We start from the raw sequence: 14,986 nt of genomic DNA on the forward strand, positions 1-14,986 counted from the left end.
ATTCTGATGAAGAGTTTCCAAGGTCTCCATCAGAGCTGAGGTTTCACCAGAAGAAGAGGCACCTGAATTTCTGCCAAAAAGGGACAGCAATCTCAGCAGGGTGATCTTCTGGGAGATCTTCAGCTTGAGCATCTTCCATTTCCTCATCTGAGTCTGACTCAGAAGTAGCCTTAGCATATTCTGGTTCAGGCAGCTCAGAAGTTCCATCTTCCAATGCTTGAAGAATAGCTGCTAGGTTTGTTGGAGGAGTAGGACCAGCAACTTCAGCAGGATACACCACTACTGGAAAGACCATGTGAGATGCTTTTTCAGAAGGGTTCATTCTGAACCAGTTGAACAGCCACTGAAAATCTCCAGTCAGCACAGGAAACCATGGTTTCCACACCACGATGTCTCTGCAGAGATTTCCTTCTTCCAACTTATCTGCAGGTATCTTCTTCTCAAGAACACTTCTGTTCCTGATGAGATGGTGACAGCTGCTTTCACCAATTTCCAACCGAAGACCACGAATACCAGGAGCTTCAGACATGATCCTTCTCTGAGTGTCTGTAGCCCTAACCAGAAAATCCTGACGAAAGGTATCCCAAAGGTTGCTTGTAGCATACTCATCCAGATGGTTAAGGTGAGCAGCACCCAGAATCTCCAACCAGCCATTTACATCAGAATGTAAAAGCTCCAGATATGATTGAGTGGTAGGGGTTGGAGGGTTGACAGTGAACCTGGAGTCGGGAAGAACAACACTGTAGGGATTAGGTGTTCTAGTGGGAAAAGGGTGTGAGAGAGATGAAGACAGGTCTGATGGATGGGTTGAAGGAGAGGAGATATCAGATGGTGAAGAAGGTGGTTCCGAGAGGGTGAATGAGGAGGAAGAGGTGGTGGAGGTCTTTGAGAAGGGAGTGATCCTTACTCTTTTTGGTTTGGTTTCTGGTTCGACAGTTGCCTTTCTCTTTTGTTTCCGATCATTATCTTGATTCCCAGAGCTTGACGATGGATTCATGATGAAGTTGCAGATATTGGAAACTGCTAGGGTTTATGATATGAAAAGAAAGAGAGACGAAAAAGAAACTGAATGCAGAGAGAGAGAAATATGAGAGGGAAAAGAAACGTTTGAAGAATATAAAAAGAAAACTGAAAGAGAGTAAATGATGAAAAGCATTTAATGTTACGTGACGTGAGGAGAGATAATAATGACAAAAGATGTGATTTGCACAGTTACCTAAGTAGACGTCCCCTCAACTGCACGCACGCTTGTCCAGGAATAGTGAACACGTGTTTACCATCTGGATAGCCAGTTACAGCTGTTTTGCTTTTAAAGAGATTCTGAATCAACTTAGACAATGAAACGTTAGTAATAACTGAATCACAATTCTAATTGATTTCAATCAGAACTTCTTAAAAAAAAATGTCATTTCAGCAGATACCCATACATAAGAATTTCTCATCTTCTCATTTTTGGCTTGTTTCTGAAGACCCATTTTGTACCTATTATATTGAATCCATCTGGTCTAGGAACAAGATCCCAAACACCATTCCTTGTAAACTGATTCAGTTCTTCTTGCATAGCAATTATCCAGTCTGGATCTTCTAGAGCATGATCAACAGAAGTTGGCTCGATCAAAGATACAAGACCTAATTGACAATCTGCATTGTTCTTAAGGAATGCTCTTGTTCTGATTGGATCATCCTTCTTTCCAAGAATGACATCTTCTGAATGACCAGAAATGAGTCTGGATGATCTTCTGACAGATGGTTCTTCAGAAATGCTTAGATTCTCCAGAGAGGCTGATACTTGATCTTCAGATTCTTTGCTTCTGAGAAGCTCTGCTTCTGATGCGTTGCTTCTTGGCTCAACAACTTCTGATATATCAATATCCCAATCTGCAAAATTATCAAACTGCTTTGGTTTTTCAGAACCAAGCTTATCATCAAACCTGATATTGATTGATTCTTCTACAATCAATGTTTCAGTATTGTATACTCTGTAGCCTTTTGAGCGTTCAGAATATCCAAGAAGGAAACATTTTTGTGCTTTGGAATCAAACTTACCAAGATGATCTTTAGTGTTCAGAATAAAGCATACACATCCAAAAGGATGGAAATATGAAATGTTGGGCTTTCTATTCTTCCACAATTCATAAGGAGTCTTATTTAGAATAGGTCTGATAGAGATTCTATTCTGAATATAGCATGCAGTGTTTATTGCTTCTGCCCAGAAATGCTTAGCCATATTGGTTTCATTGATCATGGTTCTGGCCATTTCTTGCAGAGTCCTATTCTTTCGTTCTACAACTCCATTTTGCTGTGGAGTTCTAGGACAAGAGAAATCATGGGCAATACCATTTTCTTTGAAGAATTCTTCAAAGGATCTGTTCTCAAATTCACCACCATGATCACTTCTAACCTTTATGATTTTACACTCTTTTTCAGATTGAATCTGAATGCAGAAATCAAAGAACACTGAATGAGTCTCATCCTTGTGTTTCAAGAATTTTACCCACGTCCAGCGGCTATAATCATCTACGATGACTAATCCATATTTCTTCCCTCTGACAGATGCTGTTTTGACTGGGCCAAACAGATCAATGTGCAAGAGTTCTAATGGCCTTGAGGTAGAAACAACATTCTTGGACTTGAATGCAGGTTTGGAGAACTTGCCCTTCTGACATGCTTCACAAAGAGCATCTGATTTGAATTTCAGATTAGGGAGTCCTCTGACCAGATCCAGTTTGTTAATCTGAGAAATCTTTCTCAAACTAGCATGACCTAATCTTCTGTGCCAGACCCACTGCTCTTCAGAAACAGACATAAGACAAGTCACCTTCTGACTCATAAGATCTTGCAGATCTGTCTTATAAATGTTGTTCTTCCTCTTGCCTGTAAATAGGATTGAGCCATCCTTCTGATTTACAGCCTTGCAAGACTCTTGATTAAAGATTATATCATAACCATTGTCACTCAATTGACTAATAGATAAGAGGTTATGTGTTAATCCTTCTACAAGAAGTACATTAGAAATGGAAGGAGAGTTACCAGACTTTATAGTTCCAGAGCCAATTATCTTGCCCTTCTGATCTCCTCCAAACTTGACTTCTCCTCCAGACTTAAGCACCAGGTCTTGGAACATAGACCTTCTTCCTGTCATGTGTCGTGAGCATCCAGAGTCCAGGTACCATGACATGTTGTGCTTTGTCCCTTTTGCAGTCAAGGATATCTGCAATAGGAATAATCTTATCCTTAGGTACCCACATTTTCTTGGGTCCTTTCTTGTTAGATTTTCTCAAGTTCTGATTGAACTTGGGTTTAACATTGTAAGCAATAGGAGGAACAACATGATAATTTTTAATGTGAGTTTCATGATATTTCCTAGGTTGTGTCACATGCTTTTTGGTGTGTGTTATGTGAAAACTTTGAGCATGTGAAGTGTGCCTAATATCATGGGAGTGGCCATACTTGAACTGATCATACAATGGCTTGTATGTGAATTTCATTTCATCAACAGGTTCAAGTTTGTATGGGGTTTCACCCTCAAAACCAATGCCGACTCTTTTGTTTCCAGACACAGCATATATCATAGAAGCTAGCTGACTTCTGCCAATACTTCTAGATAAGAACTTCCTGAAACTTAAATCATATTCTTTCAGAATATGGTTTAGACTAGGAGTGGATTTTTCTGAATCAGAAGGAGATCCAATATTATTGGATAATTTTAAAAGTTTTTCTTTTAATTCAGAATTCTCCAACTCAAGCTTCTTTGTTTCAAATTCAAATAGCTTTTTCAGCTTTTTGTATTTGAGACTGATCTGAGACTTGAGTTCCAGAAGTTCAGTTAGACTGGAAACTAACTCATCTCTAGTAAGTTCAGAAAATACCTCTTCAGAATCTGATTCTGATGTAGATTCTGATCCGTCATCTTCTGTCGCCATCAGCGCACAGTTAGCCTGCTCATCTTCAGAGTCTGAATCATCTTCTGACTCATCCCAGGTTGCCATAAGACCTTTCTTCTTATGAAACTTCTTCTTGGGATTTTCCTTCTGAAGATTTGGACATTCATTCTTGAAGTGTCCAGGCTCATTGCATTCATAGCACATGACCTTCTTCTTGTCAAATCTTTTGTCATCAGAAGATTCTCCACGTTCAATTTTCTTTGAACTTCTGAAGCCTCTGAACTTCCTTTGCTTGGTCTTCCAGAGTTGATTTAGCCTTCTGGAGATCAAAGACAGTTCATCTTCTTCTTCAGATTCTGATTCTTCAGGATCTTCTTCTCTAGCCTGAAAAGCGTTAGTGCATTTCTTGATATTGGATTTTAATGCAATAGACTTACCTTTCTTTTGAGGCTCATTTGCGTCCAGCTCTATTTCATGGCTTCTCAAGGCACTGATAAGCTCTTCCAGAGAAACTTCATTCAGATTCTTTGCAATCTTGAATGCAGTCACCATAGGACCCCATCTTCTGGGTAAGCTTCTGATGATCTTCTTTACGTGATCAGCCTTGGTGTATCCCTTGTCAAGAACTCTCAATCCAGCAGTAAGAGTTTGAAATCTTGAAAACATCTTTTCAATGTCTTCATCATCCTCCATCTTGAAGGCTTCATACTTCTGGATTAAAGCTAGAGCTTTAGTCTCCTTGACTTGAGCATTTCCTTCATGAGTCATTTTCAAGGACTCATATATGTCATAGGCCGTTTCCCTGTTAGATATCTTCTCATACTCAGCATGAGAGATAGCATTCAGCAAAACAGTTCTGCATTTATGATGATTCCTGAAAAGCTTTTTCTGATCATCATTCATTTCTTGCCTTGTCAGCTTTACGCCTCTGGCATTCACTGGATGTTTGTAACCATCCATCAGAAGATCCCATAGATCACCATCTAGACCAAGAAAGTAACTTTCCAGTTTATCTTTCCAGTATTCAAAGTTTTCACCATCAAATACCGGCGGTCTAGTATAACCATTGTTACCGTTGTATTGCTCAGCAGAGCCAGATGTAGATGCAGGTGTAGACTTTTCACTTTCATCAACCATCTTTTACTGAAGCGTTTTTCTCTTCCTGAATCTTTTCTAAACACGGTTAAGTGCTTGCACCTTAGAACCGGCGCTCTGATGCCAATTGAAGGATAGAAAAACACTTAGAAAGGGGGGGTTTGAATAAGTGTAGCTTTAAAAACTTGACAGATAAAAATAAATTGCACAGTTATTTTTATCCTGGTTCGTTGTTAACTAAACTACTCCAGTCCACCCCCGCAGAGATGATTTACCTCAACTGAGGATTTAATCCACTAATCGCACGGATTACAATGGTTCTCCACTTAGTCAGCAACTAAGTCTTCCAGAGTCTTCTGATCACACACTGATCACTCCAGGAACAACTGCTTAGATACCCTCTAAGACTTTTCTAGAGTCTACTGATCCACACGATCACTCTAGTTACAACCTGCTTAGATAACCTCTAAGACTTCCTAGAGTATTCTGATCCACACGATCACTCTAGTTCCTTACAACTTAATGTAATCAATTCTAAGAGTATTACAATTGCTTCTTAAAAGCGATAATCACAAACTGTGATATTTCTCTTAACGTTTAAGCTTAATCTCACTAATATATTACAACAGCAATGTAGTGAGCTTTGATGAAGATGAAGATTCTGAGCTTTGAATTTGAACAGCGTTTCAGCAAGTTTAATATGAGTTGTTTTGGTGCAGAATCGTTAACCTTGCTTCTCATCAGAACTTCATATTTATAGGCGTTGGAGAAGATGACCGTTGAGTGCATTTAATGCTTTGCGTGTTCCGTACAACATCGCATTTAATGTTATACGCTTTTGTCAACTACCTCGAGCCTTGTTCACGCTGTGTCTACTGACGTAGCCTTTAGTAGCTTTTAACGTTCCTTTTGTCAGTCAGCGTAGCTTGCCACTTGTACTTCCTTCTGATCTGATGTTTGTGAATACGACGTTTGAATATCATCAGAGTCAAACAGCTTGGTGCATAGCATCTTCTGATCTTCTGACCTTGAAGTGCTTCTGAGCGTGATACCATCAGAACTTCAGTGCTTCTGTTCTCTTGTTCTTCTGATGCTTCCATAGACCCATGTTCTGATTCTGCTTCGACCATCTTCTGATGTCTTGCCAGACCATGTTCTGATGTTGCATGCTGAACCCTTGAGACAAAGCTTCTGAGCGCTGAATTATGCATACTCTTTATATATTTCCTGAAAAGGAAATTGCATTGGATTAGAGTACCATATTATCTTAAGCAAAATTCATATTATTGTTATCATCAAAACTAAGATAATTGATCAGAACAATTCTTGTTCTAACACAAAATACGGGCTAGGTTAGCATAGAGATGTGGGATTTGAGGATTACAATAATCCATTTTGACGATTGCAGCGATGGTGGTGATTTCTTTTTATTTTTCTATTTCCTAAGAACAAAAAATTAATGGTCCTTCTCTGTCTTGCCTAAGGACGCCAAGGACATTGAGCCTTACTATATTTTTTTACAAACTGATCATCTTTTTCTAAATAGAAGTAGGGGATTCTTCCTCCGAAGATGAAGAGATGGTTATCTCGGAGGCTTGTTCACCGTCGGAGAAGGTGATCGTTCCAGTCTCTTTTGATCCTCCTTCCCTGATTTTTACTTCTAACTCTCTTTCATCAAGTATATGAGGGTTCTCCTCCCCTTTTTCCCTTTTGTTGTAGAGGTTCTAAAGGTTCTCAATGTTGCGCCTCCCAACTGTTCCGTAACAGTTGGGATTTTATTAGGGATTTTGAGATGGTTTGTAAAGATTTGGAGATTTGTTCTAGTGTTGGAGTTTTTTCTCATTTTATTCTACTAAATATGTGAAAGGCGGCTGGGTGTCTTTAGATAGTCTCCCGGGAAGGGCCCTTTTAATGCCCCACTCCAACCACTACAAATATTAGAGAGACAAGCTCGCCTACATGAAGGGGCAAGAAGGTTCTCTCGTAGTGTTGGAGGCTAATGTCGCCTTTTCTTTCTCTTGGCCTAGACGAATGAGCCCATGGTGATTGCGAGATATGACCATAAATACCTTACCCTTGGAGCGACAAGGAAAGTTCGCCACATGGGGAAGTTTGAGGTCATGGATTCATTCATAAAACAACATGTCTTTACAAACGACAAAGATTTAGTACTCGCCTATCAAAATTAACAACAAAATGACTAAACGACGATAAAGAAAGCAAAAAATGACATTAGGGAAAGTGGAGCCAGAGGTCATTCATTATGGGCTTTTAATTTTTGGTCTCCTCGCTTACTTAAGGGGGAGCCTACCCACATTTACAAGTTTCTCTTGGTGGCTTTATTCCTAAGCCCACTTTCTTAGTGTTTGCGCCTAGAATGCGATCCCTTTTTTTCCGCTCGAGGCTCTCTACATAACACATTTTTGCGATTTCCTGATCTCCCTAGATAACTTTTACCTGGATGCACTCCATGCTTGAAAATCCATATGTAGTTTATATGTCTTTCTTATATAAGTATTACGCCGAGTCACACACAAAGACACTTTCATGCATAATTGTAAAGTTTCACCTCATTCATGTACTGACTTGAGAATATTATAGTTGACCTTTTTGCAGGTATCCTATTCGATCATCGAAAAACAATCACCACTATAGTAATAACTTTTTCACATTGGTCATCATCAATTTTTCACCAATTTTTAGTTCCAATACAGAGTAGTGATCTACATGCTCGAAGTTTGGACCCTTTAACCCCTTAACCTTAACTAGAATAGCAATTGTTAAAATACACCAAAAAGTCTTAATTTAAGAATCGAGTTCAGTGATAACTTATATACAACATCTACCCCATCAATCTAACAAAATATTTTTTCTAAGACAAAGCCATGACATGTTCTCACCAAAAAAATCCCAAAATACCCCTGCTTCGGAAATGAACTTCCGAAGCGCTTTTTTTTAAAAAAAAATTTCCACAATTCGGAAGTGCATCTCCGAAAACACCTCATGGGGGGTGTCTTCGGAGATGAACTTCCGAAAACACCTCATGGGGGTGAATTCGGAAATGAACTTCCGAATTATGCAGAAACTGTGATTTTTTTTAATGTTTTTTCTTAAACTGTCTCGCATTTTAATTAAACACAAACGCCAAATAAAAATAAGCAACAGATAAACTGAAAATACTAAGATGATAAATCCAATCCAAAAACACTGTGCGAAAGATACAATCCGAAATCAAAACAAAACAAAACAAAACAAAACACGTCAAACAAAACAAAAACACGTTATTTTGCCCGATGAGCGTTACAAAATACACATCAAACAAAACAAAAACACGTTATTCTGCCCGACGAGCGAACTCCTCCGAATGAAGATAATTATACCAATCCTCATCCCACTCAGTCTCAGAACCATCAGCGTTGATCATGACTCTCACGCCTGAAGACTGAGCCTGCACGTCCAAGCCATGGACCCCCAGGGGACGAGAAGCAGAACCATTCAAAACCTTCTTCTTCTCCTTCACCTCCTTCACTCCGCGAGAGCACGAGGTTGAAGAACCCTTTCTTCCCTTAGCGCCACCCATTCCTGCGTAAAAATGAAGAAAGAAAGGTCCATGAGACCTCCTTTTATAAAAGAAGAAAGGGGACAAAAACGCTTGGGAAACAGACAAGTCATTAAAGAACAAAGACGTTGGAAACCAGCGACACGCCGTCAAAGAAGTCAGAACGCATGCACACAAACTTCAAAGAAACAGGCACAATAAACAAAGGCGTTAAAAATAAAGTACTTGCAAATTAAAACGGACACTCCCTACCCTCTCTAGCCGACGCAGTCTGGGTCTCCCTACCCTGTCTGATGCGTGCTGGTTGGTTGTCTGACATGTTCCAGTAAACAATTGAAATCGATTAATATGCGAGACAAAATAAAAAACTAAAAAATTTGAACTTCTGATACAATTCGGAAGTTCATTTCCGAAAACTGGGATGGAGGTGTTTTCGGAAATGAACTTCCGAAACATCCCTGCGATGGAGTTTTCTGTTCCATGGCAGACCCCAAAATCAAACATAAAACCAATTCAAAAAGCTTCTAAACAACCTAAATACTACTAACAACCAGTCCATATATCATTTATGCAATTGAAACCCTAAATAACATGCATTTGAATAATGAATCTAACAAATTTAAAACTTACAAATTGAGTGATTTGTGGGCTTTTGAATGTTGTATAGCAATGTGATTGGAGCCTTGATGCAGCCTTGGAAGTGTGTTTGCACAAATTTTCGCCTTTGCTTGTTTTTGATTTGAGTTAGGGTAAATGAATGGGGGAGGGGGAGTGTTTTGATAAATCTGCATAACGCGCAGCATTTCGGAAATGAACTTCCGAAATACTGTTTTCGGAAATGAACTTCCGAAATAAGACAATTTTTTCAAGAAAAAAAGCGTTTTCGGAGATACATCTCCGAAAACACATTTTTCTTGCATTTTCGGAAATGCATTTCCGAAGTCAGGGGTAGTATGGGGTTTTCACCAAAGGTGGACTAGAAGGTAGGGAGGTTGGCAAAGAAATTTTTTTTTTTATCTGCATCTATTTTTCTTATATTGATGGATGATGATTGACATAACACAATCATAAGCAAGGAAGTGATTTCCTCGTCATTCCAACACCATAACAGCAATACTTGCTTCTTCTTTTTCAGAGATCATAACAGCAATACTTCGTTGTTCCTTCCAAAAGCCGCCAATTTGGATTCTCCAAACCCAAAACACACCCCACACTCCCCACCAAGCGCGTCACCTTCAAACCCCACCCCTTTTGATTTTTCTAACGTCTTTTGTTTAGTCACAATAATCAACTCAACCAATAACTATCCTAATACTTTTCAAATTCGAAAACCGCCACCAAAAATTCGCTGTTTCTTTCACCCTATAAATAATTTAATATTTTCATTATTCTTATCCTTAATTATTACCCCATTTTTTAATACCCGTTTGGATCGTTAACTTTAGATCCAAATTCGCAACACAAAATTCATCATCAAAAAGCTTCTATTTTCTCTATTTTCTCAATTGGGTTTCCGTAATCAAATTTTTCTAGGGTTTTGTTTCACTCCCACGCCACCAATGGATCCCAAACAAACCACTTCCTCCAGTACTGGTGGTGGTTTCTTTGCTTCTATTGCTTCAAGTTTGTCCAATTTTGGCTCTGTCGTGTCCAAATCTGTTAACGGGTACCAATCATAATTTCAAACTTGTTCAATTTACCAGTTTTCAATTTTTATGTGTGGGGAATTTCCTTGATATCATCGTTTTACCCTGTAGCGATTCTTGTTTTTGATGATGATCTTTCAAAATTGGGTTTTTAGACGTGTTGGTATGTGTTAGGTTATGGATGTTTCACAGTTACTAGGTTTATGATTTAGTTTTGCTATTTTGTGATTTTGTGTTTTGAGGTTTTACTATAGACGGATTTGTTGTTTGCAAATTGGAATAATTTGGTTTATTTCTTAGTTTGGTTGGTTTGATTTGATTTATGAGCTGATGAGATTTATTTTTTTGATTATTTGTTGTGATGTTGATTTTTTAGTCCTACTGGAATTGAGCTTGAGGGATTGGAAGTTGTTAATCCAGAAGGAGGAACGGAAGATGCTGAAGAGGAAGCGAAAAAGGGACGATGGAAAGAGGAGGTATAGTACTACTACTGATCACCTATGAACCACTTACACAGATTGAATGTAAGTATGCACGTAAGTGTTGGATAGCTACATAACTGTTTGGTTTTGCGGCGGAAAATTTTCACATCACTGGAGAAGCTCTCTTTTGTAGCTTCTAAGAGTTATGTCAATTATGCTTTGTTATTGAGGCAAACACGCGTAATGGGCAACTAAGTGTGTAAACAAACAAATAGTGTGTGTTTGGTTCTGTGGTGAAAAAAATTGACTTTGAATGAATTGTTTCTATAAAATTGATTCTAGCTTAAACGCAGTTGAAAGTAAAGTGATTTATGTTTGGATAAATTTATCTAGAAATGAGTTGAACAGTCAACTTCGATGTAAAAGTCACATTTAAACTCAAAAGCTACAAATTCTAACTTCAAGTAGAATCAATTTTGGAGGCAGGTTTTATTTTACTTTAGAAGCAATCTATATTTTATCATAGACACAAATTATTGGTTTCCATTTTTGTAACTAAAGATGGGAATATGCATATTGAAACATCTGCTTGGCATGTTAAACAGTGCTCTGAATTGCGGATCTAGGAAAATAACAATTTGCTTAAATTCTGCTAAATACCGTATTTAACAACACTTTGTACTAAATAGCGTATTGTGAGTTTATCCTTGAAGTGTTATTTTTTTCATTACAGGAACGGGATAGTTACTGGAAAATGATGCAAAAGTATGTTGGCTCTGATATCACATCAATGGTGACACTTCCAGTTATCATTTTTGAGCCAATGACGATGATACAAAAAATGGCCGAGGTCTGTTTTATCATAAAATGTACTTTGCTACATATGTTTTGTGCTATTTGCATTTGTACAAACTATTTTAGAAAGGGTTTTATATTTAGAATGCAGAAACTCATTGGTTCTTTAATTTCACAGCTTATGGAGTACTCTTACCTATTAGATATGGCGGATGAGACTGATGATCCATACATGAGACTTGTGTATGCCTGTGAGTATCATTTCATAGTTTCTCTCACTTGCATATGCACGCGCACACAGAAACATAATTGTGCATACATTGCATGGAATATGACCTTATAGATGGTTTTTGCAGCATCATTCTTTATATCTGTATACTACGCCTATCAAAGAACATGGAAGCCGTTCAATCCAATTCTTGGTGAGACTTATGAAATGGCTAACCATGGTGGCATGTCATTTATAGCAGAGCAGGTGCGTTTAACGTCCTGTTTATTTCTATTCCAGTTCTTCAAATAAAATGCTGATTCCGCAAAAGTTTACATTCCTCTCTTTGTCATTTATTTTTTTCCACGGCCTCTGGAATATGCGCAGTTTTTGCAGTTATATTGTAGTTCTCCTATATTAAGTATGATTCTTACTTGTGTTGTTGACTTATAAAACCAAATTGCTTCAGGTCAGTCATCATCCTCCAATGAGTGCCGGACATGCTGAAAATGAACATTTCACTTACGATGTGACATCAAAATTGAAAACTAAATTTCTTGGCAACTCGGTTGATGTATATCCTGTTGGAAGGTAATACTTATTCTGCCTTTATGTTTATTAAAAATAATAAAGATAAAATACCGAAAAATCACTGCACACATCATTCCATAGCAAGTATTTTTCAAGTTGTTGTATTGTATGCATAATGCATATGTAACGCGCTTTTACTTACCTGAATGCAGGACACGAGTTACTCTAAAAAGAGATGGTGTGACCCTTGATTTGGTGCCTCCACCTACAAAAGTTAGCAACTTGATTTTTGGACGAACTTGGATTGATTCACCCGGGGAGATGGTCCTGACAAATCTGACTACAGGGGATAAAGTCGTGCTGTATTTTCAACCATGTGGCTGGTTCGGGTATGCTACGCGATTCAATGTTCATGCATTTTCTTGCTTGAAATGATAGAAATGATTGTTATTATATTTGTCTTATGTAATAATGTGAACATTTTGCTTATTCGTCTTCCAGTTACGATTTTCACTTCATATGTGTAAACTATTAAATTCAAAACTTCTTTAGTGCTGCATTTATATATATAATATCCAACTATAAAGGCATTGACCTTTTGCAGAGCCGGTCGATATGAAGTGGACGGATATGTGTATAATGCAGCTGAAGAGCCAAAAATTCTAATAACTGGAAAATGGAATGAATCTTTGAGTTATCAAGTTTGTGACCCAGAAGGAGAGCCACTTCCTGGAACTGAGTTGAAAGAGGTTAGTAGTTCAACTCTCTCTTCAGTGTTATGCCCATAAAGATGATGTGATCTCGTTTAATATCACGCTCTTTGTTCTTTAGATTATGCTGTTACAATTGTTCATGAAATTGTAGTAAAATTGTACGATTTAAAGGAATTGTACAATTTTCAGGAGATGATGTATTGTGTCACATGTTCTTTGATTTCTTCTTTCTTTCCGGAAACTCTTGCAATTTTAAATCAAGTTGTGTTCCATTCTGCAGGTTTGGAAAGTTGCCGAGATCCCTAAAAAGGACAAATTCCAATACACCTATTTTGCACACAAGCTTAACAGCTTTGACACTGCTCCCAAGAAGTTGTTGGCATCTGATTCTCGTCTTCGTCCTGATAGATTGGCCCTTGAGAAAGGTGACCTATCGGTGTCGGGCAATGAAAAGAGCAGGTAACTAACTACTGTGCACCTTCTCTAGGAACCAAAGATCACAACAGGGTTAGTGTTGATTGTTCTCTTACATTTTGTCTACTTACTTTTCAGTTTGGAGGAGAGACAAAGAGCCGAGAAGAGAAACCGAGAGGCGAAGAACCAGAAGTTCATTCCTAGATGGTTTGATTTAACAGAGGAAGTAACACCTACACCTTGGGGTGAATTGGAAGTCTACCAATACAATGGTAAATATACGGAACATCGCGCCGCTATAGATAGTTCTGATTGCATTGAGGAGCCTGATAGTAGACCAGAATTCAATCCTTGGCAATTTGATAATTTGGTGGCTGAATAAACATTCTCGGGGAGTTTTTCTTAACTGTCATTTTGGTATTATAAGTTTGTAATGTATCTATTATTTGAACACTTGAGATTTTATCTGTTTTTTTTTTTTTTTTTGGGTTGTATTATGTTGTAGCATTTGATTAATCAATATTAGCCATGTTAGTTCAATCTATTCTGAAGCTATTCCTCCTTGCTTCTTGTGACATTTTCTTTTTAACGTTTTCTGATGTTTTTTTGGTTCAAGTTCTAATGTAATTTTAAACTTAAGGTTATAGTCATTTTCAAATGTTGGTGTGGTCCAATGTTTTTTTTAAAGTTCACCCCCGAGTTAAAGGAATTGCTCTTCACTGAGTTATTTTATGATATAATAAAATTACAAGCTTATGAATATCAAATTTCTAACCACCTTCTCAAAATGAGGATTTTTCTTTGCACCCTTATTCTTTTCTCCAAGACTCTTGGTAAAATGTCAAATACGTCCCATGTTTTTGGAGATTCCTTTTTGGACAATCACATTTTTTTTGTTTCGGTGTCATCATGTTCGCAAGCAGGAAACATTTGTTTATTTATGAAACATTGACCAACATCTATCTCGACGAGAATCAGTTTAACATCATCATTCACTTCATCTGATTTAACATCATGCTTCACTTCATCTGGTTTAACATTATCCTTTGCTACATCCTGTTTTACATCATTACACACAACAACTTTGAGAAACATATCTTGGTGCATCATATCTGATAAGAACCAAAATAAGAAACTGTTTAAGAACAAACATATCTTGGTGCATCATATCTGATAAGAACCAAAATAAGAAAATGTTTAAGAACAAGTAACAAAAGATTTCAAAAATACACATATGAAATTATGGTAGGTGAGTTCGAATACGTATATCCAGAAAAAAGCGCATATTTTTTCCGCTCAAACACAAGATTAATGCAAGTAATGAGGGATGAAATGAAGGAACTTTATCTTAAGTTGCAGCTTATTTTGTTCCTTTTGATGTGATAAAATACAACTCAACCATAAAAGTGTTTATTGTGGTTAGATCGTTTGTCAAAAGTCTATTGTGTGGTATACCTACCAAGCCTTTATGCAACTCAACAGTCTCTTAAAGAAGCCAATATGTGCACACCGACCTTATTCAATATGTATAATCCTACTGTCTCCAAGGAGTGCTTTGAAAGGCCAACTAGACAAACATATACATCATATTGCAAGGTTGAAAGTAAATCTCCTTATGATGAAAAGGCGTGTCATGACAATTTCTTATGCCTTGGTACGATCTCCAAAGAAAACTTAAAACTCTGACCATATATCCATATGAATTACATTCAAACTTGC

At 37.7% G+C, this 14,986-nt stretch overlaps 1 protein-coding gene across 1 annotated transcript; it reads left to right on the plus strand.

Moving 5' to 3' along the window:
* The first annotated feature begins 9,857 nt into the window (after nucleotides 1-9,857).
* LOC131630232 (oxysterol-binding protein-related protein 3A-like) lies at nucleotides 9,858-13,807 on the plus strand. The gene is made up of 10 exons (XM_058901015.1): nucleotides 9,858-10,204; nucleotides 10,561-10,660; nucleotides 11,340-11,456; nucleotides 11,580-11,652; nucleotides 11,758-11,876; nucleotides 12,079-12,200; nucleotides 12,353-12,529; nucleotides 12,745-12,889; nucleotides 13,134-13,312; nucleotides 13,406-13,807. The coding sequence occupies exons 1-10, from the start codon at nucleotides 10,098-10,100 to the stop codon at nucleotides 13,647-13,649; spliced, it is 1,383 nt and encodes a 460-aa protein (XP_058756998.1). The 5' UTR covers nucleotides 9,858-10,097; the 3' UTR covers nucleotides 13,650-13,807.
* Nucleotides 13,808-14,986: the final 1,179 nt, after the last annotated feature.

The sequence above is a fragment of the Vicia villosa genome, unplaced genomic scaffold (assembly GCF_029867415.1).
Source record: "Vicia villosa cultivar HV-30 ecotype Madison, WI unplaced genomic scaffold, Vvil1.0 ctg.000663F_1_1, whole genome shotgun sequence".
NCBI lineage: Eukaryota > Viridiplantae > Streptophyta > Magnoliopsida > Fabales > Fabaceae > Vicia > Vicia villosa.